At 53.6% G+C, this 22,252-nt stretch overlaps 8 protein-coding genes across 8 annotated transcripts; 6 read left to right on the top strand and 2 right to left on the bottom strand.

Moving 5' to 3' along the window:
- Positions 1-50: 50 nt before the first annotated feature.
- Aspvir_004116 (uncharacterized protein) lies at positions 51-3,896 on the top strand (the record flags this gene model as incomplete). Its single annotated transcript, XM_043267352.1, has 3 exons — positions 51-189; positions 284-929; positions 995-3,896. 3 exons carry the CDS (start codon positions 51-53, stop codon positions 3,894-3,896), a joined length of 3,687 nt encoding a protein of 1,228 aa, XP_043123287.1.
- Positions 3,897-4,227: 331 nt separating this feature from the next.
- Positions 4,228-5,170, bottom strand: Aspvir_004115 (putative GPI anchored protein; the record flags this gene model as incomplete). The annotated part of the gene is made up of 2 exons (XM_043267351.1): positions 4,228-4,636; positions 4,686-5,170. 2 exons carry the CDS (start codon positions 5,168-5,170, stop codon positions 4,228-4,230), a joined length of 894 nt encoding a protein of 297 aa, XP_043123286.1.
- Positions 5,171-5,907: 737 nt separating this feature from the next.
- Aspvir_004114 (oleate hydratase) lies at positions 5,908-7,605 on the top strand (the record flags this gene model as incomplete). The annotated part of the gene is made up of 2 exons (XM_043267350.1): positions 5,908-6,497; positions 6,567-7,605. The coding sequence occupies 2 exons, from the start codon at positions 5,908-5,910 to the stop codon at positions 7,603-7,605; spliced, it is 1,629 nt and encodes a 542-aa protein (XP_043123285.1).
- Positions 7,606-7,855: 250 nt separating this feature from the next.
- Aspvir_004113 (putative acyl-CoA dehydrogenase) lies at positions 7,856-9,848 on the top strand (the record flags this gene model as incomplete). The annotated part of the gene is made up of 3 exons (XM_043267349.1): positions 7,856-7,970; positions 8,016-8,232; positions 8,279-9,848. The coding sequence occupies 3 exons, from the start codon at positions 7,856-7,858 to the stop codon at positions 9,846-9,848; spliced, it is 1,902 nt and encodes a 633-aa protein (XP_043123284.1).
- A 46-nt stretch (positions 9,849-9,894) lies between these two features.
- On the bottom strand, positions 9,895-11,710 carry Aspvir_004112 (transcription factor domain-containing protein; the record flags this gene model as incomplete). Its single annotated transcript, XM_043267348.1, has 4 exons — positions 9,895-10,800; positions 10,845-11,508; positions 11,552-11,616; positions 11,666-11,710. 4 exons carry the CDS (start codon positions 11,708-11,710, stop codon positions 9,895-9,897), a joined length of 1,680 nt encoding a protein of 559 aa, XP_043123283.1.
- Positions 11,711-12,683: 973 nt separating this feature from the next.
- Positions 12,684-15,374, top strand: Aspvir_004111 (uncharacterized protein; the record flags this gene model as incomplete). Its single annotated transcript, XM_043267347.1, has 3 exons — positions 12,684-13,612; positions 13,661-13,779; positions 13,831-15,374. The coding sequence occupies 3 exons, from the start codon at positions 12,684-12,686 to the stop codon at positions 15,372-15,374; spliced, it is 2,592 nt and encodes an 863-aa protein (XP_043123282.1).
- A 3,175-nt stretch (positions 15,375-18,549) lies between these two features.
- On the top strand, positions 18,550-19,344 carry Aspvir_004110 (GPI anchored serine-threonine rich family protein; the record flags this gene model as incomplete). The annotated part of the gene is made up of 1 exon (XM_043267346.1): positions 18,550-19,344. One exon carries the CDS (start codon positions 18,550-18,552, stop codon positions 19,342-19,344), a length of 795 nt encoding a protein of 264 aa, XP_043123281.1.
- A 276-nt stretch (positions 19,345-19,620) lies between these two features.
- Aspvir_004109 (putative sensor histidine kinase/response regulator) lies at positions 19,621-21,420 on the top strand (the record flags this gene model as incomplete). Its single annotated transcript, XM_043267345.1, has 1 exon — positions 19,621-21,420. The coding sequence occupies one exon, from the start codon at positions 19,621-19,623 to the stop codon at positions 21,418-21,420; it is 1,800 nt and encodes a 599-aa protein (XP_043123280.1).
- Between the last annotated feature and the right edge of the window lie 832 nt (positions 21,421-22,252).

The following is a 22,252-nucleotide window of genomic DNA, read 5'->3' as shown; positions in this document are numbered from 1 at the left end:
TGCACCTATACATCCGTATCCTCCACATATCCAGAGGGCATGTAATCATAATGGAGTCGAGAGCACATCCCAGACACCGAGTCCTGCAGAACATTCGGCAAAATCTAGCTGCGCACAGGGATCAAGAACCAGGTGACGATACTCCTGCTCTGGTATCGCCAGGCCAGGTCAGATTGAACTCATACTTTTGTATATCTCACCTCTTTCCTTCTGTCTTCGGCAGGATCTTCATTTGAATTGATCGACGAGCGCTTCTTGCTGAGTACTGGTCATCTATGTACAGCACCGAGTCTGAAAGCTGGTTTGCACACAATCACAGTCGATCAGACGATCAAGGCGCCTTTTTCCGCCCCAGGCTCGGACCCAAACCATGCCTTGACCTTACACAGCACGCAGGATTTCGAGGTCTATGGAATACAGTATGCTCTGCCCTCCGGAGCTGTTCACCAGACATATCCTCCGCAAGGGCATGCTGATCACAGTGGGGTCCTGCCTCATATCGTGTTCAGTGAGGCCCATCTCCCCTGGGAGCGGGGAGTGACCGGATTTGAGGGACCGCCAGGTCCCAACTTAAGAAACAGCGTCCCATGGCTGGCGTTGCTTGTCTTCACAGAAGATGAGCTGACGATCACGCAAGACGAGTTGGCTTCGATCGGGAAGGGTGGTCCCATGCCGAAAGGCATCACGGAACTTACACAATCCAAGCTGACAATGGACGTCAAGATGTCCATGACACAGATGTTAAATGTACAACATCTGCCTGACTTCCAAAGTCCAGTGAGGGAGAATGACCCTGATACGGAATCGGCGAGGATGATATTCCTCCGAGGTGATCTGTTCCAGGGACTGTTCTGCAGTTATGATGCAAACTACCAGCGCATTTTGCCTACTGGTGCAACGAATCAAAAACCGGATCTCTCTCGGTACAAGTAAGGATCTGTTTTCCTTGTGAGATGAGTTGTGGTATCAGTGCCACTTGGCTGACACTGTACAGATACATGGCGCATGTGCGAAATATCAACACAAGCAAAATGGCCGATACTGGCATAATCGATGACCAAGGAGTCTATAGCGTGGTGATCAGCCATCGAGCAGGTCCCCAGAACGGGCCACAAAGGGTTATTAAGACCCCAGAACCATCAGGGCCCCCGGTCGAAAACACCACACATGTCGTCCTGCCGCAATCAGCGATTGTCCACTTGGTCTCCCTCGAAGGAGTTGAGGATTATCTGACCTTGAACATGACTGATCCCCCAAACACGCGAATCGGTCTCGTTTCTCTTTACTCCTGGAGCTACACTGTACTCCCTCCGGACAGTATTAATTTCTTGGACGCAATGCGGAAAGTTGGGCACCAAATCCCAGATACAGCGGCGTTGCGTGCGCCAGACTTCGCATTGGACCGACTCCTTGTGGCGCAGTCGACCGACCCGGAAAAGGCAAAAAATATCAGAAAACGCCTCTACGATCGAGTCCGCGACGGCTACAGTCTTGTACGCTATCTTCCCAAAACTGGTGAGAAAACGGCGGCTTTTAGCCGTGGTCCACTCACCCCCACGTTGCCCAAGCACCCGCTGAGTGCGGACTGGCCTTCTCAGAGCAACTTCTCCACCAACCTACAGATCGTAGATTCGCATCTCGGAATGACGGATCTCACCTACTCCACCGCATGGGAACTGGGACGAACGCTGGCGATTGCCGACAAGGGCTTTGCAGCGGCCCTCAATAGGATTCGACATGCCATCAACATCTATGCCATTCCCGAGACGAAGAAAACCTTGGCCGGGGATAATTTTAGCAGCAGGGCCGATGCCTTGGCCTCGTTCAAGCAAACGGTTGCTCTGATGAACAGAATTCCCAGTGAGCTTGCTTCCAGCGGACGAACAGCGGATCCTGCCCGACGGTGGCAGACTCCAAGGCCTCAATACGAGGATCTTCCTTTGACGTCCGTTCGGCGTGATCCTGACGCTCGACGTCTCTACGTCTCCAATGTCCGTGCTGCCAGTGAGACCGTGGCGTCATCCAGGGCCAGTTCCTCTGAGCCCACCGCGAAGGTCTTGCCCTATAACGAGATCAATGTGCCAAACTCAACCGACTGGAGTACCATTTTGAAATGGATTGTCGACAAAATGTATCTCTACAATATCCCAGCTCATTATCTCATCACGGATCCAATCAATTTGCCGATTGAATCCATCCGCTTTTTCTATATCGACCCCAATTGGATCGACGCCCTCATCGATGGTGCATTGAGCACTGGCAATCACCTGGAGCAAAAGGACGATGCCGTCCGACAAGCACTGAAATATCAGCTCAACCAGTACTTTTCACACAACATCGATGACAAGGACCACCCGTTCCTCCCTCAGACACCCACATATGGATTCTTTCTCCGAAGCTCTGTCGTACAAGCTTTTCCAAATCTTGAAGTCCACGCCCCCTGGCCTGACGCAGCGGACCCTCGCTCGGAGACGCTGCGGCTCGACCTCCTTGGGCAGGATGTATTGATATGCTTATTGGACCGCTTGCCAGGTTCTCAGGATCTTTCAGAGATCATCATTTCCCAACCCCCACACCAGCAGCGGTACGTCATGGGCAAGAACTTCGGTCGAAACAGCAACACGGACTTTCCCGGAGAAAACGAAGTGGAATTCGAGTTCCGCCGTGTCTACACCACCACCGATCCGCCGGCAGTTGACCGATGGATTGCACTAGACACGCGAACCTGGACCGAGCGACGGGGCGAAACCAAGGGAACGCCCTTGGCCAAGCCCAACCCAAGCAGGATCTTCGACTTCGACACCAATGTGATCGTTTTGCCTGGCTTCGCAGAGGCGTGCACAAACATCTTGACCCAGGAGATGGGCAGCAACTTCACAGACACAGGAACAAGTTCGGCCTTGGTGGGTATCCAACTCGCGGACAGTATCAGCACGTTAAATATTACCGTGCCGTCAGATCAGTCAGGCATGAGGAGGCCGGATATTGTGTATGACAAGGATGGAAAACCGATCTCGCGACCTGCGCCGAGATTCATTCCCTTGCCGCCGCTTCCCTCAGCTCCGTCTCTGACAGCGAGTTCGGCAACCGGGAGAAGCGTCAGAGCAGTACATTCTGCAACACCATATGAGACTACGGAGACGACCATCCCTGCGGGCGATTCTCCGACTGCCGTTGTTGAAAGCTCGCTGAGCCGCCACACGCCGATCAAGGCAGAGAAACGCCATACTGTCCCCATTGAACCACCACCCCACAATACACGGAAGGTGCTCCCTATCTCAGCAGACACCCTCAGACGTCGAACAGGAGCCGTTCACAGCTCAGGGGTTGTGTTTGCCTCTGCCTCAATCCCAGGCCGCTTCGGAGGTCTTGTATTTCCGCTTGGCACAGCAGGATCGAGCAACACGATCGTTCCAGTCACCTCGACTACCGGAGGGGGGTCGATTCCAATAGATATAATCTTCTCCTTCCTACCAAACCAAAACAGCATGAAGAATCTACAAATCCACAAAGTCGTCATTTCGATTCCCCTCGGCACAGGAGAAGAACATTTGGCGGAATCCTATGACGTGATTTTCGGCGCTGGAGCCCGTATGCTCAGTAACCAGCGGTTTAACCCGCACTTGGAAAGGTACTCCGGCCCGGATGTGGCGAAACCGGGCAAGAACGTGGATCTGCTGGTTGTGACGCTCGTGCCTCGGAGTACGAGCCAGTTGGTTCCGTTGGAAAAGAATCCGGATATCAGCTTCGTGTTGAATCAGGTGCAGGTTAATGGCCTGGAGGGAGATGTGACGGTCGAAGTGAGGGAGAGTTACATGGAGAATACGCCGCGGGGGTTGGAGGACCGGGCGACAGGGAGTAGTCAGGTTATGATACGGAAGAGGAAGATCAGTTAGCTTTGCAGGTTCTTCCTCCAGGGAGGAAGGGAGGGAGGTGGTTTCGTGACTGCTGTTTTGCGCGTGGAGATGCCATTTTAGTTTAGTTTAGTTCAATGAATATCTTGGTTTTGAGGAAGACAACCGGGGTATAAGAATAGCTTCAGGGGTTAAATAGACTACTGGAAGAGATGGAGTGCTGGCACAATCCGCTTCAGTTTTGTGGGCAACAAAACATGGTACCCATGGGCGGGTATGGGTAGGGGACCCAGAGGTATCAGACGGGCAAATCGCCATTCATTAAGCTATAGTATTAGGCGGGTATATATAGTTCGTATCAATGCAACATTCCCTAAAGATATACCATCAGGGCTCCAGTTCCCAGCACGATAGACAGAGACAGCACAGTCTCCCATCCAAGTCTGCGGTTTGCATTTGCAGCATTGGGATTACCTCCCGTGACTCCATTGACCGAAATGCCAACACCGCCACTGCCACTGCCACTGTTACTACTGCCATCATTCGCCGACGAAGTCGACGTTGATCTGCTGGTTGTCGCCACATTGGTCGGGGTTACCGGATCCGTCGCACTAGCAGGCGTATAGAAGGTCATCGTAGCCGAGAGCCGCGTAAACGAGGACGAAGCGTCCGACGCGTCGTTAGCCTGCACCGAAACAACCGTCGACGTCGTCGTGACAGTCGAGGTGCGAATCGAAGCCGTCGAAGGGATATAGTACGTGTAAAACGTAACCCAGTACGTCCTATTCTCATCAGTCATCTCCCATATTTCAAACCACCAAAAGTTCATACCAGGTCACCGTCCACGAGTACCAAGTCCACTCCGCCCCGGTATAAGTCGTCGTGTGATAGGTCGTGGTGTACTGATTCTCCGTCTGCGTGTAATGATTCACCGCGTTCTCCTGCGCGCAATTCCCGTTGGGACAGCAGCCCAGTTTCCCGTTGACAGTCATGCATCGCTCCCCCGATGGACAGTACCCCTGTACGCCGCAGCACTCCGCGCCGTGGGGCATGCACCCCGTTCCGCAGCAGTGCTCGCCGGAGTTGCAGAAGTAGCTTCCGCAGCAGACGTCGCTGAGGGACCAGACGCACAGGCCATTGTCGCAGCAGATGTTGGTTGAGCAGGTTGACGGGCAGGTCCAGCGTTTGGCTAGGGGGTCAGATACGACGTCTGTTGTGGGTTCGGAGACGAGGGTGTTGTCGGGAATGCGGAGAGGGTGGAGGGGATTAAGGGCGAATGCCCCAGAAACGAACAGGAGTATGGACGATGGCTTCATTTTGGCTGCAAGGGTTTGGCCTTTGCAGAGGAGAAGGGAAATTTCTGTGGAGACTGGGGAAGGAAAAGGAGCTAGGGGTCATGTTTATAGGCGGCTTGAGCCTCAGCGATCTAATCTCAGCCATGATAGACCTTCAGCGTTTTGCATGTCAACACTCGATTGATTGGCTCTACAGATCAACTAGGACGGACGCTAAGCAGCTATACGAGATCCTACCGGGCCAAGTGGCACAAGGATCAAGTTGGACCAATGGTGGTCCGCTGTAGATCGTATTTAAGGTGCACTAGACGGTGGAGATGAGAGATCGGCAGGGTGCAAGGCCGTCGGTAGATGCCCGAAATAGTATCAAGAGCAATTCTCTAAGATAGAATTTGTGGACTATCGGTGGATAGTTTAGATACTCTGTTTAAAGCCAGACTTTGTCTGCGGTTTGATTCTTCAAGGCGTGCATCTAGGACCCAGCCCTATATTGATGGAGTACAAGCACACAGCACCAAGCACCAACAATCCCTAATACCTATCTACTATCAGAACTCTAACTACTTAGATAATCTGCTGAGCAGCATGAGTGGCTGCATCAGTGGCATTTGATTTCCGCATTCGGACACAGCTCCACAGTCGTGGTATGACGACACCACTCAGGCCACAGTTTAACTCAAATCATACAACACAAAATGGATGGCTCACTGATCAATTCAAACCCTTTTGACCCGATCGCATTAACTTGATACCATAAAATGTCCCGTCCATCGTCACGAGCCGCGTCCCTGTTCTCCTCGCACCCATCCACCCCAGTCCCTAGTACGGTCTCTCGCGAACCTGATTCCCTCGATGTCTGGATTCTAGGGAGTGGAACTGCCGCGTTAACCGCGGCTGTGCACCTCGTCAGAGAGGCCAAGGTGCCTCCGTCGAGGATCCACATCCTCGAAGCACTGAGCGAACCAGGCGCGGGATCAGTGGGCAAAGGGGATGCCGAGAAGGGCTACCACTTTCGTGCGGGATGTACCCCTCAGTTCTGCGGGAGCCAGATGGAGGAATTACTCGCGCAGGTGCCGTCGGAGAGGCCCGGCAAAAGCGTCTGGGACGATATCCAGGAGTACTTTGAAGAACATGTACCGAAGCAGGCGTCGCGGACGAGGTTCCTGGCTCGGCGGAAGAACGGACTGCAGCGGATCGAAGGGCGGAGACTCCATCTGGGGATCAAGGATAGGATGGACCTATTCCGGCTGTCGTCCAAGACGGAGAGTGCGCTGGGCCGGTCCCGCATCCGAGAGCATTTCTCCGAAGGGTTCTTCAGGACGGACTACTGGTTGGTGCTGGCGACGCTGTAGGTTGTTTCCGGACTCCAGCGTCAGGATATTAACAGGATTAGGTTCGGTTTCCGGCCATGTCACAGCGCGGCCGAGTTCCGTCGTTTCATCCAGCATTTCCCGCATGATATCCAGACGCATCATCCTCGTCCCCTGGACCGTCTCCGCTTCAACCTCCATGACTCCGTTATCGCCCCGATCGCTCGCTTCCTTCAGGCAGAGGGGGTAGATTTTCGCTTCAACTCCATCACGACTGATATCATCGTCGAGCCAGCACAGGATCCTACCCGCGTGACAGCCCTGCGGACGCGCAAAGACGAGCGCGAGGTGACCATTGATCTCGGTCCGGACGATATAATGATCGTCTCCCTTGGATCCGTCTTGTCCGGTGCTTCGCACGGATCGAACACGGAGCCACCCTCGCTAGAGATGATGGAGATCGAGAGAGACCTCGACGAGAACTGGCTGCTGTGGCTGGAACTCGCGACCAAGCATCCCAAGTTCGGCAATGCATACAACTTTTGTACGCGACTGCACGAGTCCCGCGTGGGATACTTTACCGTCACAGTCAGGAATCCGGCTATCTTCGAGAAGATGCTCGAGATCATTGGCGATGATCCTGCGACGGGCTCGTTGGTCACCCTGAGAGATAGCAGCTGGTTGCTTACGCTGAGTCTGCCCCGGCAACCGCTGTTCCCGGATCAACCGGACGGGGTTCGAGTTTTCTGGGGCTACGCGCTGAACCCAGAGGACAAAGGGGACTTCGTCAAGAAGCAGATGCTATCTTGTTCAGGCGAGGAGATATTGACAGAGGTTCTGCATCAGCTTGATCTCCCAGTCGACGAAATCCTGCCTCAGGCAATCACCATTCCATGTGTGATGCCGCGATGGACGTCCCCCTTACTGCCGAGGAGTAACGGGGACCGGCCCCAGGTGGTTCCCCCAGGAATGACCAACATGGCGCTCATCGGGCAGTTTGTAGACATCCCCGAGGAGGTGGTCACCATGGACTATATGGTGCGAGGAGCGCAGATGGCGGTGCATCAGCTGATGGGACTGGAGAGGGAGATGAAGAAGTCGAAGAAGGGATCTGCAGTAAATCTGCTGGGGTTTCCGAAGGACTAGTAGATTTGCCAGGATGTATACTATGATAACTTACTAGTCTAGATCCGAGATATCCCGTATATGGCATGAGACAGTGAATCTCTGATACTAGATATTATTCCTTGTGATTGGACCGGGTCTACGCACGGTTACCGAGTGTCAGATGCCTCGGTCCATTGTGATACTTGACTTAAGCCTTGAGTCCCCGCATTCCCAGACGCTACTTTGTAAAGAATTTCCCCAGATTGTGACAAGCTATTGATAGAACATTATGGATCCGGCAACTTCATCGCAGCCTGCCACCGCGGACCGGGGCTCCTTCACCACCCCCGAGCCGCTGCAAAATACATATAAAACCGATACGAATCTCCATCGCCTGCTTTCATGTGAGTTTTGCAGCAGATTATAAATACAAACAACTAACGTCAAAGGGTACCTTCCATCATCGACCTATCAATCCATTCAGTCCAACCTCGCCCAGCTCGGCGAAGAAGCCATCTCGCCTCGAATCCGCGAATGGAGCGCCGACGCCGAGCGCCACCAGCCCTACGTCAAGGGATATAACGTCTGGGGCCAGCGATACGACTATGACCGATTGATCACCAGCGAGGGCTGGAAGCAGCTGAGCCGATGGGGTGCTCGACATGGGTATTTCTTCTGTTCATTCCCTGAGGCCCAGAACTAACCCAAGCAGCGTGGTGGCATTAGGCTACGATCATAGCTACGGCGCCTCCCGCCGTCTCGTCCAATACACCGTCAATTATCTCTACGGGCCTTCGTCAGGGTTGACGTCCTGCCCCGTCGCCATGACCGACGGCGCGGCGCTGATCTTCTCCCAACAACTACAGCAACAATCCCTCCCAGACGACCATCCCTTCCGAGTCGTCTTCAACCACCTCACCTCCCGCAACGAAGACTTCTGGACCTCAGGCCAATGGATGACTGAACGCGCCGGCGGCAGCGACGTCCAAAACACCGAGACGTGGGCCACCCACGACCCCTCCCCCAGCACCACCAACCCCACCACCCTCGGCGAAGGCGAGTACAGCATCAGCGGCTTCAAATTCTTCTCCTCAGCCACAGACGCCGACGTCACCCTCCTCCTCGCCAAAACCGCCCCGTCCGGAAAACTAAGCACCTTCCTCGCGCCCCTCCGACGCACCATCACATCCCCCAACCAGCCACCCCGCGAAGTAACCAACGGCGTGCGCATCCACCGCCTCAAAACCAAGCTCGGGACCAAGGAACTCCCCACCGCGGAGCTGGAGCTGCGGGGCATGCGCGCGCACCTGGTCGGGCAACGCGACAAGGGCGTCGCGACCATCGCGCCTTTACTCAATGTCACCCGCACGCACACCTTCATCGGCTCGCTGGGTGCGTGGCGCCGCGCGCTGAGTATCGCGAGGGCGTTTTCGCGCGCGCGCAGCACAGTCGGCGAGCCGCTTTGGCTCATTCCGATGCATTTGCGGCTGCTGGCGGAGGTTGAGGTGCGGCAGCGGGCGGCGATGCAGTTGGGGTTCTTTACGGTGGGGGTCATGGGGGTTATTGAGAATCCTGCGGACACTGCAGCAGTGCCTGGGCATGTGCCGAGGGGTGCCGAGGCGACGGTGGTCTTCCGGGCGTTGACGGCTGTGTCCAAGGCGGTGATCAGCAAGATGGCGATTCTGGGGATCCAGGAGTGTCAGGAGGCCATGGGGGGTGTCGGGTATATGGATGAGCCGGACGAGCCTGAGTTCAATGTCTCGCGGCTGCTGAGGAATACCGCGGTGAATAGTATCTGGGAGGGGACGACGAATGTGCTGGCCAGCGAGATGGTGCGGTTCCTGCTGGCGAGGGATAATTTTGTGGTATTTGCTGGGTGGGTTGAGCGGGTGTTCGGCATGATACGGGGGGAGAAGTTGGCGCAGGCGTTGGGCCAGGCCTGGACGGCGTTCAAGGGCAAGGTGGCCAGGGATGTTGCGTCAGTTCTGGCGGATGGTCGTCGAGTCATGTTTACTCTTGCGTGGATTCTGATGGGGGCGTTGCTGGCGCTGGATGCCGAGCGAGATGGAGATGCGGTGGCGGCGGAGGTGGCTCGTCGGTGGATTCTGGCTGGCGAGGGAGGAGTCGGAGACACGGTGCACAGGGATATCGTGAAGCCGTATGAGGCAGACGGGGACGACAAAGATCAGGCCAGCTGGGACTGCCGGATTGTCTGGGGAGAGGAATTGCCCCAGAGACAGGTAGCCGGCCATCGTTCTCTGAAGAACCAGAACAAGCTGTAGCATTCTCTTCATACATCATATCATACTATATTACAGTTAGGTGCAATCAAATATCCAACAACCACGACCCGCTCCAGTCAAAGCCCGACCCCTCCCAGTTCTGGTCCAAGATATCCATATACCCATCGAACGGCATCACATCGCGCTTTTCCGTCTCCAGACTCGACACCTGACTAGGTACTATCCTCTCTCCCTGTATGACCGCCCACTGCCGACAAAGCCGCCGATCAATCCCATTGAAGAAATCCACCAGACCAGGTCCCAGACTCGGCACAACTCCCTCAAACAAGGGCTGTCGCCGCACCTGCTCCGTCAACCTGTCCAGCGCGCGGATCGGGCCCACCGCCGAGCGCCAGCGCTTCGACAGCGTCTGCAGACACAGCTTGATCGTGGACAGCTCATACTCGGCTGTTTCCTTAAGCGGCTCGTATCGATACGCCGACAGCAGCGACAGCCCGGCGCTGAGCCCGTACAGCGCGAAGATCGGACCGAGATACTGCAGTTGGTCTTTCTGGTGGAAGTCCTCGAAGATACCTGCTATGCAGGACGCGGCGACAAGGGACGCCGCCGACGGGACGCTGTTGGGTGTGGGCGAGCGGTGAAGGATGATCAGGATAGCCAGGTAAACGACCAGCAGCTGGTTGACCTCGAACGCGTGTGTCGAAGAGATAGTGTCGGGCGGTGCTGCGGCGCGGAGGGAAAGAAGGGACTGGTTGATCCAGCGGTAGAGGGCGTTTTCGAGCTGGCCGCGGCGGTCCAGGGACATGGTCTTGCGGAGAGAGCCTTCGACTGTGTCGCCTAGCAGCAGACAGATGCTCGTGTAGGCGATGAAGAGCTGCGACTTGTCGTTTTGGACGTCAAAGTCGTCCACGCTCGGCGGGAGGACGTCGCTGTCGCAGAGGTTGATGGTCCGGGGTCGTCCGGTGCCAGCGGAGATGATATTATCGCGGACCTACGCGGTCAGTGCATGCTTTATTGCTGACAGATATTACATACGACTAAAGCCCACCAGAGCCTCCTCCGCAGCCCCCGATCCTTTGCATTCGCGGCAGGTTCCTTGTGCAATCCAATCTGAAAGGCCATGGCGCCGGCCGTGCGGATCCAGAACCCGCTCGTGTCAGTCGAGACCTTCTCCGGCCCGACGGGGTTATACCAGTGCAGCAGGCACGCCGACACGATCGAAATAAGCGAGTTGTTGCCGCTCCCGAAGAAGTAGAGCAGCTTCGCCTTGCGGTAAAAGTCCTTACTTGATACGTCGTCCGAGGGCGCAGACACACGACTCCCCGCCAGCAGGACGGCCTGCAACAATAGCGGCGAGGGAGTCTCCGCGGTTAGCCATTCCGGGTTGATGATCGGTGTCCATGGCGCACAGTACCGCATAAAGCAGTCGATGAGATGGTCCTGGACGGGCTTGGGCGGGAGATCAAACACCCGCTGGTGCTGGAAGAGCTGCATGTCCTCGTGGTTGTCGGTGTCGAGGGCATCCTGGCCGGACTGCACCAGGGTCTCGTCAAAGGGGACACTCCCGCTGAGATACTCGCTGCGGCCGCTGTAGCTTTTTTCAGTGGAGATGGGAGCGGCGGGACTGTATGCGGTGCGGGGGTCCTCCCGCGAAGGGGACAGGCTGTTGGTGATTCTTTTGCGTTTGCGGGTGAATGGGCTGATGTGTCAGTAGAGGACGATCTGATGGATGAGAGGCTTACAGGCACTCGGCCTTTGCTTTGATGCAGTTGCTACATGGCTGCTGTTTCTCCAGATCGCATTTCACCTGCTGGACTTAGGAGGTGCGTCACATACTATTTGGGCATACTCCGTACCTTTCTCTTGTGACAGATAATGCATGCTCTGATGACTGCTGGCATATTCCATGTCTAGTCTGCCCCGTTCTTCGTTCATCAATTATAGTTGATATCAAATGGAGGCATAGACGAAGATGAGGTCCAAATAACCGACCATTGCCGAGGAAACGGGCGGGCCGGACGAGACACCAATCAGATTGCAGGATGCATTCATACGATTCATACAATATCGTAGAAACGGATATTATCCTGTAGGTAGAACCGAAAGAAGGTTATAAACGCTTGTTCGTGTCATGCCCTAATCCCCCGGGACAACTCCAGAAAAATACACATATATATATATATAGATTTTTCGCTAATCCCATATGTCCATAATCATGCCCCTTTATTTCAAGTCAATAAGTCAAAGGGAAGACTATAAGAGGATACTCCCTGCATCACACTGGAAGACACTATAGTGGTGCTGGAGTCTCGATATCAAGTCGCCAGCGCATTCAGGACCAAAGATCCTCTCTTCAAATGAGCAATTAGGTTACCTAGCCGCCCGCTGGTGCCTGTAATAGTTGTAGACTTGTAGTACATCAGACTGCACCGCCTTCTTGTTTGCCCTGTCCAACCATTTCATGTGGACTGCAGGTGTTTCCGCAGGGGCATTGGGCGATTGGCCAGCAGCGTCTGTTCCATCCATGGGCTTTCTCCATACATGAAGTTATGAAATCCGCCATCTCGTCCATATAGCGCTTCCTGGGCGGCTATTCTGCAGCCCCTGCACAGCCCCGGCGCGATTCCTGCCCGGTGCGTCTTGCTTGCACTGCTACCTAATTTTTCAAGTCTCACCATCCAGAATCCATCTAGACAGGCTGATACTCTTTCTCGTAAACACCTCTGTCAGAATACGAGCCTTGAGAGCAGGCAAATTTAAAGGTTTCCTGAATCCTTGATGGTTGAGTCGATTGTTGAAAACAGTCTATCACGTAGTAAAGTAGGCAAAATCATGTGCGCCGATTACGAGATACGCTGACAACCTCAAGATACAATGGAAACCAAGACGAAACGTCTATCTCATGATGCATATACAGTGGCGCTGTTCACCCCCCGCGAGATTGAGTTGAGTGCAGTGAGATATATGCTCGACGAAGAACATCAGCCACTACCGAGCGCCGGCAATGACCCGAATAACTATGTTCTGGGACGGCTCTGTCAGCACAATGTCGTTATCGCGTCCTTGCCTACCGGATACCAAGGTAAGATCTCCACTGCGGTCGTCGCAGGAGATTTGGCGCGCACCTTCCCGTCGGTCACGCTTCGATTGCTCGTGGGCATTGGAGGTGGCGTGCCCAGCGACACTACCGACATTCGTCTGGGAGATGTGGTGGTCAGTGTTCCATCTGGATCTCAGGGTGGTGTTGTTCAATACGATCTGGGAAAGCAGACTACAACTGGGTTTCAACGCAAAGGATTCTTGTGCCCCCCGCCCAGTGAATGGCTGGCTATTCTCCCGAGAATGAAATCTGATCACCGCGTGCGGCCCAACATGGTCTCAAGTCACATAGGAGATATGCTGAGAAGATTTCCAGTATTGTCCGAGTATAAGAGACCGTCGCCTGAGATGGACATCTTGTTCAAGTCCGACTACGACCATTGCATGGATCAGCCAACTTGCCAGTCCTGCGATAGACAAAAGGCAGTTCCCCGGCAGAAACGCAGCGCTCCGGATCGACCTTTCATTCATTACGGGGTCATTGCATCAGGGGATCGCGTGATGAAGAATGCGAAGGAGCGGGACATGATCAGTAAGAGTAGCGAGGGCGCGATCTGTTTTGAGATGGAGGCAGCAGGCCTTATGAACGATTTCCGCTGCATTGTTATTCGTGGAATCTCCAACTATGCGGACTCGCACACAAACGATATTTGGGAACCCTATGCCGCCGCAGCTGCCGCGGCTCTTGCAAAGGAGCTCCTTTCGTATCTGGAGGTATCGAGCAGTAAGTGATATGTAATGATAATATCCAGTGACGCTATGAGAAAGCTGACCAAGGATGTCAAAATGCTGGCAGCCACCATTCAATGCTCTCGTGAGACTGCTGCCTTGAAGGCTTTCTACACTGAAGGGAAGCGTCTTAATATAGAACGTATTTCGGGTCAACTACTCCCAATGAGTCACTGTTATATAAATCTGGCAGTGGTGAAGCGCTCATTACAGGTCGGCGAGAATCATCAATCATTCTCTCTCATGCCACGCCTCAAGATGCAAGCAGATAAGGACTCAGACATCATCCCCTTGCCATCGCTATTTGAACCACGCACTGGATCATCACACACGCCTTCGGTACCCAAACGCATCCTGATCGAAGGGCGGGCCGGAGTAGGAAAGACGACTCTCTGCAAGAAGATCGTTTATGACCACCTCCACCATCAACTGTGGAGCCACCTTTTCGACTGGGTATTGTGGGTTCCATTGCGCAAGCTGCGACGAAGATCGAAAACGGCAGTTGCGTACAACTTGGAAAATCTGTTTTATGACGAATATTTCTCTCAACACCCTGATGGCAAAGACTTGGCACGAGCATTGTCGCAGGCTGTCAACGATCCCTCCCTTAGCAACCGAGTACTTTTCTTGCTCGATGGTCTCGATGAATTTTCCAGTGAATGGGATACAGACACGCCAATGCACGATTTTGTGTCCCATCTGCTGAAGCAACCGCAGGCCATTATCACGACAAGACTCCGCCCCTCGGATCAAATCGATCTAGGGACTGTCGATCTCGAACTAGAAACCATAGGATTTCTTCCTGACCATGTAAACAACTACATCAACCACCCAGAGATTGTACCTGACGGTGGGACTGCGAGGGAGATTGAGTCATTCTTGCAAAAGCATACCCTTATGCAAAGCCTCATGCGAATCCCTGCCCAGCTGGACGCACTGTGCTATAGTTGGGAGCGAGACTCGTTGGAAGGGAGGCCGCAGACAATGACCAGCATTTATCAGGCAATTGTGCTGAAGCTGTGGAGAAAGGATATTCTGCAGCTGGGCATTCGAGATAACCAAGGAATGCCGCTAACGGAGGGGAGAGTAAAAGACATCTTCGAGTCTGACATCGAGGATTATATATTCAATGAGATCGACCTAATCGAGGGTCTTGCCTTCCACGGGCTCACCAATGATATTATCGAATTTCGGTGGAAAGACCGACAATCGTTCTACAGACTTTTCAAACGGCACGAGGAGAAGCGTCCTGCCGATGGCGAACGTGTGCTTCGGAAGGCCTCATTTCTGCGTACCTCAGACGATACTCTGCAGAGACACGAGCAAAGTTTTCATTTCCTTCACTTGACCTTCCAAGAGTTCTTTGCAGCGAGATATTTTGTCAGGCACTGGCTACAGAACAAGCCTCTCCCGCTCTATCGTGTGGGTCAACAATCAACGAAGAACTCTTTAATGGCACCCCGATTGTTCCTTCAGGCAAAGAAATACGATTTGCACTATAATATATATTGGCGTTTTGTAGCAGGACTTTTACAAAACTGCTGGCAGTCAGATGCTGCAAGCGGAGAGTTGGTGAGAGATTACTTCGATCAACTAGACCGTGAGCCTCGCGACGTGATGGGACCGGCCCACCGGCGACTTACCATGCATTGCCTCAGTGAGGTAGCCCCCGCGAGCGATGATGAGGCCATTTCGGAGAGGAGGTCTTCGCTTGAGAAACGCTGCTGCAATGGGTAGTGCTCGAGTGCAAACTTACCTCATACCCAGAAATGGCCACTGAGATGCAATGTCCAAGCCGTACCATCACAAGCCTTCTCGGGCCGAGTTACGAAAGGTATCACGAACAAATTCTAGAGACCTTATGTGGCCGAAAAGTACGAGTATCCCAAGATGTACTGGATGCAGCGGCTTTGTTGCTCAAAAGAAATGCGCCTGTCTCAGTGAGACGATGGGCAGTAGCTTTGTTATCAAGAACCCCGCCCTCTTTTACCGATGCTCAGCCGGCAGGCCCTAAAGAATCTCTTTCGTTGTTGGATACCCCTCGCCTTTGACACGCAGATCTGCTGCTTTTTTGAGAAAGGCAAGCTGATTATCAATGGTCTGAAAGGGAGGTTTAAACTTGATTTCGAGAGTGACCAGCAAAGAGAGCAGTTCATTCAGGTGCTTCAACCGGTGCAGATGGATCTGGGATTTCCTACCGCTGGCACGAGCTCTGATGAACAGTCGCCGGTACCGAGCTGGGTTACCTGCAAGCGATCTGCTGAATCTGCGGGGTTTGTAATGGAACGTCCGAACAATAAATTGGGAAGCAATGTCCGCGTCCTCGACTCTCCTCCGGACTTGGAACATAAAGCTGGCGTGGTCAGCCACTTCTGATGCTTCAAATATACTGGCAGGCTCCTCATTCTTGCTACTATTGCATTCTCATTCAGATGTATAGTTCACCACCTTCCCTGCACCCAGTGATGCCTGATCTATATTCACCTAGCTATTCCTCATAGTCTTGATGTAGATAGTCTCCCATAAGCAGTATTCTCTGGGGGTAGTCTACTACTAAAGTCCACAGCTCTGGAATGCAGCAGAAGTCATAGACCAGTCTGTGCTGGAAGTAGTAAGTATAAAATAGCTAGTGCACAGTAACTACCTGGTCATAGTAGAGTCCCAACCTATAGTTGGTGGCTAGGTGTGTTGGAGTAGTTCTTTAGTCCTGGGTTGTTGCTCCTGTTATTCTCTAGAAATCTTATAGGGTTAGGAATCTAGATCTAGATAATTGGCTGCGTAATTACCAGGTGAGTAGAGTGATTAATAAAGAGATGTTTCTACTGATAGGTCATGCAGCCGTCCCATGACCCTGATATAGCTTATCACTCTCTATATTCCTGCTATAGAGTTAATTTGCTAGTACTGGCTACCTCCACAGTGGTAAGCTTCACATATAGATGAGTCTAGAGCGCTATTTTCCTATACCATTGCAGATAATAATGACCTGACAAGGAGAGACAAGGCTTGGGGAATGCTAACCCAGATTCCTTCTGGGCTTATCAGCTTAGGAAAGATCAAGATTGCGCCAAGCCTTCTCTCATAACCTTCGCAGGAGGAGGATTTGGCCAAAATGGTCGCCCTTGCCACAAAAGGAGACACAGGTTCTCGCTTTACAAGCGATAAGTTCCGCCAGCTCATTAGTAGATTTATTAGCATATGCTCTTGACATGACTCACCTGTTCATAGACCTGTGCCAACCCCGTCTTTGGAGTAATGACTGTCGTCAATGTAACCCAACGCACGAGCCGCAATGACTCAAGGCTCTATATATAAACGGAAAGGCCCATGCGTGTGATGACCATGTTGTAGCGCTTATGCATCCTGAGGGCACCAATAGCGGCGGCACCTCGAAGGCTTAGATCTTCTAGTCAATATGCCTATTCATCCTCTGTCTCACTGCGGGATTGAGACGGACTACAAGAGCCGCAATTAATCAAGTGAATGGTGATTGCAAAGTCGTACGTGGCACTCAAATGTCTCTAAACCATGTTTAAGAGCCAATGAGGCAGTGCCAGCACATGGAACAACGGCTATTTAGCCTAGCGAACCCTGCCGTCCAAAAGTCACACGTGCGTCACTTTCCGTCTTGTGTTGAGGCTTGTAGCTTGTGAGTCCAGGAGCAGGAACGGATCGACCAGGAAGATTTGAAAAGTCAAAACTGAACTCTGCCAGGACCGATACCCGAACCGATCTTTACCTTTTACTTTGGAAGATGCCAAGCCACTACAAAGGGGCATTGATGGGTCAGAGGAAGAAGTGGGTTGCGTTTAGGGTCTTACGGGTTCAGTGTTTTGCTATGGTTATAGGATTGGCTAGGGTTCCATAGTTGCGACATAAAATCTGATCTGCTGTAGGCCACCATAGGCACCAGCTGATAGTATCCTCGATTGTTGCCTGTCATTATCCCCAATCCAGCCAGAGATGCCGAGCATTGACTGACGGCAGTAGATCAAGAATAGTGATAAGTTAATAACTGCTTTTTCTGGCTGTTGGCGTCCAGACTGCGGGATATCCACCTGTTCCTGGCTTTGGCCCACTTGTTCCCTGGACTATTGGACTCAGACTGATTTCTCGCCGTGTTCCTCCGGGCTTAGCGTGATAATAAGACAAAAAGTTGTGACCGAGTCTACGGCTTATTGGCTCGTTTCCTGCGCTGAGATGTAACCTCATTTCCCGGAAGAGTGTCGGACTGTCGGCGGATTGGCCGGCAAACGCTCAGGTACTATTCTCTGTTGCCAAGGTATCGTCTCTTTGAATACTGTCAGTGTGTCTTTGGCCTTGTGGAAGAGGCTTGAATGTTTACATGCTGCGAGAGGATTGCACAAGCTAAGCACTGGATAACTACTGATCTAATCGTCTCTGTCGGAGACTCGGAGATATCTAGTCTAATATTATAATATCTACTGTGGTGCGCGGATCCGGATCCAACTCATCTCGTCTAATAATTAGTCCATCTCGCTAGACACTGGGGGGATAGTGGCAAAGAGGCCCGAGAGTCAAATTTCCACCATTTCCCTTACGACCATTCAGACGAGGCTGAAATCCCCGCTAAAACCACTTGGTTTGACTCGGTTCCGGGCCAAAATATCAGTAGCATCGACAAGAGCCGCAACATCCACCAACTAGACAAAGTCTACCAGCCATGTCGCTTCAGCCTGGTCAAGGAGGGCATAGCCTCCTTCATAAGAAGACGAGTTCGCCTCGTCTGTTGCTTTGAGTTTTTTTCCCCTTCCCTTTCTGGTTGTCTGATTGTCCATCGCTCGTTTCCTGATCATATATAGATCATCCATTCTTTTGCCGACAATATAACATCACGCTCTACACCACAAATCCTATCTTACAATCGTTCCACTTCCACTTACTAATTAAAATGCGTCTCTCAATTGCTTCTGTCGTCTCCTGCCTGGCGGCTCTCGCCTTGGCCGCTACCAACCCCGACTACACCCACGACCCCAGTGGAAATGCCATCGTCAAGCCCGGTCTCAACGAGCAGGTGCCTGCTGGAAAGCCCTACACAATCGAATGGGATCCCACTACCACTGGGCCGGTCTCGCTGGTGCTCCTGCGCGGTCCCAGCAACAATGTCCTCCCCATTGCGACCCTGGCCGACAGCATCCCCAACTCCGGGAGCTTTTCCTGGACTCCCAGCACCTCCCTCGAGCCAGACACCACCCACTACGGTCTCATGCTGGTTGTCGAAGGCACCGGCCAGTACCAGTACTCGACGCAGTTTGGTATCTCCAACCCAGACTACACTGGCTCGACTTCCAGCTCGTCTTCGACGGCCACTACCCCGATTGAGACCAAGTCCTCTTCCGTGACGGAGTCTACTTCTAAGCCCTCGACCACTGGCACGACTACTGCTACTACGACCGCGACTTCTGGTTCGGCCAGTGCCAACTCCACCACCACCGCCACCACCGCCACCACCTCGGAGACCTCCGCCACTACCCTGGTCACCCAGAGCAGCACCACCGATGCACCCACCTCGACTGTGGTTGTGACTGTTCCTAACAGCACTGGCGGCTCTTCCGCCGTTGCCTCTGGCTCCGCCAGCCACTCCAGCAGCCCGTCCCCCTCGGCGACTCTCTCGAGCGGAGGGGACCGCAAGGCGATCAGCCTGGGGGCGGTCGTAGTGGGAGCATTCGCCGTGATGGCTTTTTAAGTGATGGGACCGCAGCTCGAGTTGTGCTATGTATGTAGCGTAATAGCTAATGACTTTTCCTGAATATATACCCCTGGATATGAAATACAGTACACTACTTTATGGTCGAGCGTGCCTTCATCGTGGGTGGCCTGAGTGACGTCACGATTAGAACTCTCTATCTCCACATTCCATTCTTCATTCTTCGGCCTTTGATATATCAATCGGTCGCAATGCAATGGCTTCAATATAGTGATGTGCCAGATTGACCACAGCAGAATACATGGAACCCTCACAATGCCCTCGCACAGCATCTCCGCACAACAGCTGGCGGACATGCTGCCCACCGGCGTCGCCATCCTCAACCACCGCGATGAAGCCATCTTCACCAACCGCCGATTCCGCGACCTCATGACCAAGTGCGACCCGCGCTCCTTCGCCTGCTGGTCCCAATCCATCCATCCCGACGACTTCGCCCGCCTCGCGGAAGCCTACCACGACGCCTCCCGCGCCCAGCGGCCCCTCCGCATCGAGTACCGCACCCGCGACGACGACTGTCCCTGGCGCCTGCTCACCCTCAGCCCCATGGGCCCCGACGAGCGCGCCCTCTTCGGCCTCGCCACCGCCGGCGGCGCCATCTGCACCATCGCCGACATCACCCAGGAAAAGACCGCCGAGCTCTCGCAGCGGAAAATCGCCGAGGAAGCGCAGCAGCGCAAAACACAGCAGGAGCGCTTCATCGACATGATCAGCCACGAGGTGCGGAACCCGCTCTCTGCCATCCTCCACTGCACCGAGGACATTCTCGAAGCGGTACACCGAGCCCGCAAGGGGCAGAGCTCCGCCGAGGAGACCCACGCGACCATCGCGCAAGCCGCCGAGACGATCGGGCTGTGCGTCGCGCACCAGAAGAAGATCGTCGACGACGTGCTGACCTTCTCGAAGGTGGACGCGGGGATGCTGACGCTCACGCCGCGCCGGGTGCAGCCGCGCCGCCAGCTGGCCACCTCGCTGACTATGTTCCGGCCCGAGCTGCGCAAGGAGAACATCGAGTTCGAGTACAAGCTGGACCATTCGTACGAGGAGCAGGAGATCGACTGGGTGATGGCCGATCTGGACCGCATGAGCCAGGTGCTTATCAATCTCGTCTCGAACGCCATCAAATTCACCGCCAAGTCCGGCGGCGAGATGAAGGTGCGTGTGTCGATGGGTGCGTCGACTACGCGGCCCCCGTCGTATCCGCCCAACGTGGTGTTCTTCAACTCGGATAAGACCGCGTTGGGGCTGGACAAGACGCAGCAGACGGAGTGGGGGGACGGGCCGAGAGCGTATATCATGGTTGCGGTGCGAGATACAGGGATTGGGATCAGCGATGAGGCGCAGAAGCGGCTGTTTGAGCGGTTTAACCAGGCGACGCCGCGGACGGAGAGCATATACGGGGGCTCGGGGCTGGGGCTGAACGTCAGTCGGCGGCTGTGTCATCTGCACGGCGGCGAGATCGGGGTGAGCTCGAAAGAGGGCGAAGGCAGCACGTTTGGCTTCTTCTTTGCCGTCCGCAAAAGCGACGAGGTCGGAGAATCGTCCACCAGCCCGACGGCTGAGATTGACCAGACCTGCCGGAAGATCCAGTCGCTGGGAAATGAGATGACCAACGAGAAACATCAAATGACCTCGCCTGCCATTCCGGAGGACCCCGAGGTGACTTATATCGAAGAGATCAATCCCGCCTGCAACAGCGACGGGAGAAAGGACCACACGGCCAAAATAGCCGAAGAGATTACAGACAATACAGACACTGAGAGCTCTACACACCAGACCCAGTCCAAGGAGGAAAATGACGGCAAAACAGACGGCCAACGCATCCTCCTCGTCGAAGACAATATCATCAACCAGCGCATCCTCTCGCGGAAGCTCCAAGGCTGCGGTTTCAGCGTCACCGAGGTCTGCAACGGCCGAGAGGCTCTGGACGCCGTGAAGAAAGACCACTTTGACTGTATTCTCATGGACCAGGCGATGCCGGTGATGGACGGCAATTCCGCGACCAAGGCGATCCGCGAGTTTGAAAGGAACGATCGGCGGAGCATATCCCCGTGCTAGGGGTAACGGCGAATGTGCGAGCAGAGCAGCAGGAGGAAATGCTGCAGGCTGGCATGGACGATGTGATCCATAAGCCGTATAAGATGGGTGAGCTGACCGAGAAGATTGAGCATTTGATTCTTAAAGAGTCGGAGTAGACTGGAGATTGACAATTTTGTATATATCTTGATACCAGGCATTAGTCGCTTGTAAATGAGGATATAATCCCCTAGGTTTGTTTTACTGTTTTTGGTATCTTCCCCTGATACACTGTCAACTCTGGTCACACTGATCTTGAGTATATAAGAGCTACTATATTTCATCTACCTATTTACCGGATACTACTGTACCTGTTTTTTTTATGGCCATACCCCTGCATCCAAAGGAACAATGAAATATCCGAACCCGAACTGGATGACCCCCTACTTAATCTCTCCAGGAGCCCCGTTAAGCACATATGCTTAATTACTCAACCACTTCGCTGGCAGATATGGCCCACTACTTCAGTCAATTCCCACCCGGCGTTGTTCAGCCTTCTGGGTCTGTAGTTGGCGAGGACGCCGATGAGCAGGGGGACTGTAAGGCATGGCACATTATCCTCAATTTATGTGAATCTGGATGGATCTAACTATACCAAGGAGACTGACAGAAATACTGCAACTGAAGAAAGCCAGAACCTTATATTGAGAGAGCCCTCGGAGCTGGTGGCCTACGAAGCTCCACTGGAAATTCTAAGTCAAGGCTCGACCGCGGTGGTCTCGAGAGTCAGGCCTGGTGTTGTTCTAAAGTCTCCCCGTTATTCATGGTGGCATTCTCCAACTGAAGCGACGCATGCTTTGGTAAAGGAGATCAA

The sequence above is a fragment of the Aspergillus viridinutans genome (genome assembly GCF_018404265.1).
Source record: "Aspergillus viridinutans IFM 47045 DNA, scaffold_2, whole genome shotgun sequence".
In the NCBI taxonomy this organism is placed as follows: domain Eukaryota; kingdom Fungi; phylum Ascomycota; class Eurotiomycetes; order Eurotiales; family Aspergillaceae; genus Aspergillus; species Aspergillus viridinutans.
The sequence above is the reverse complement of the archived record's forward strand: the minus strand, read 5'-3'. Positions and strand labels throughout refer to the sequence as shown.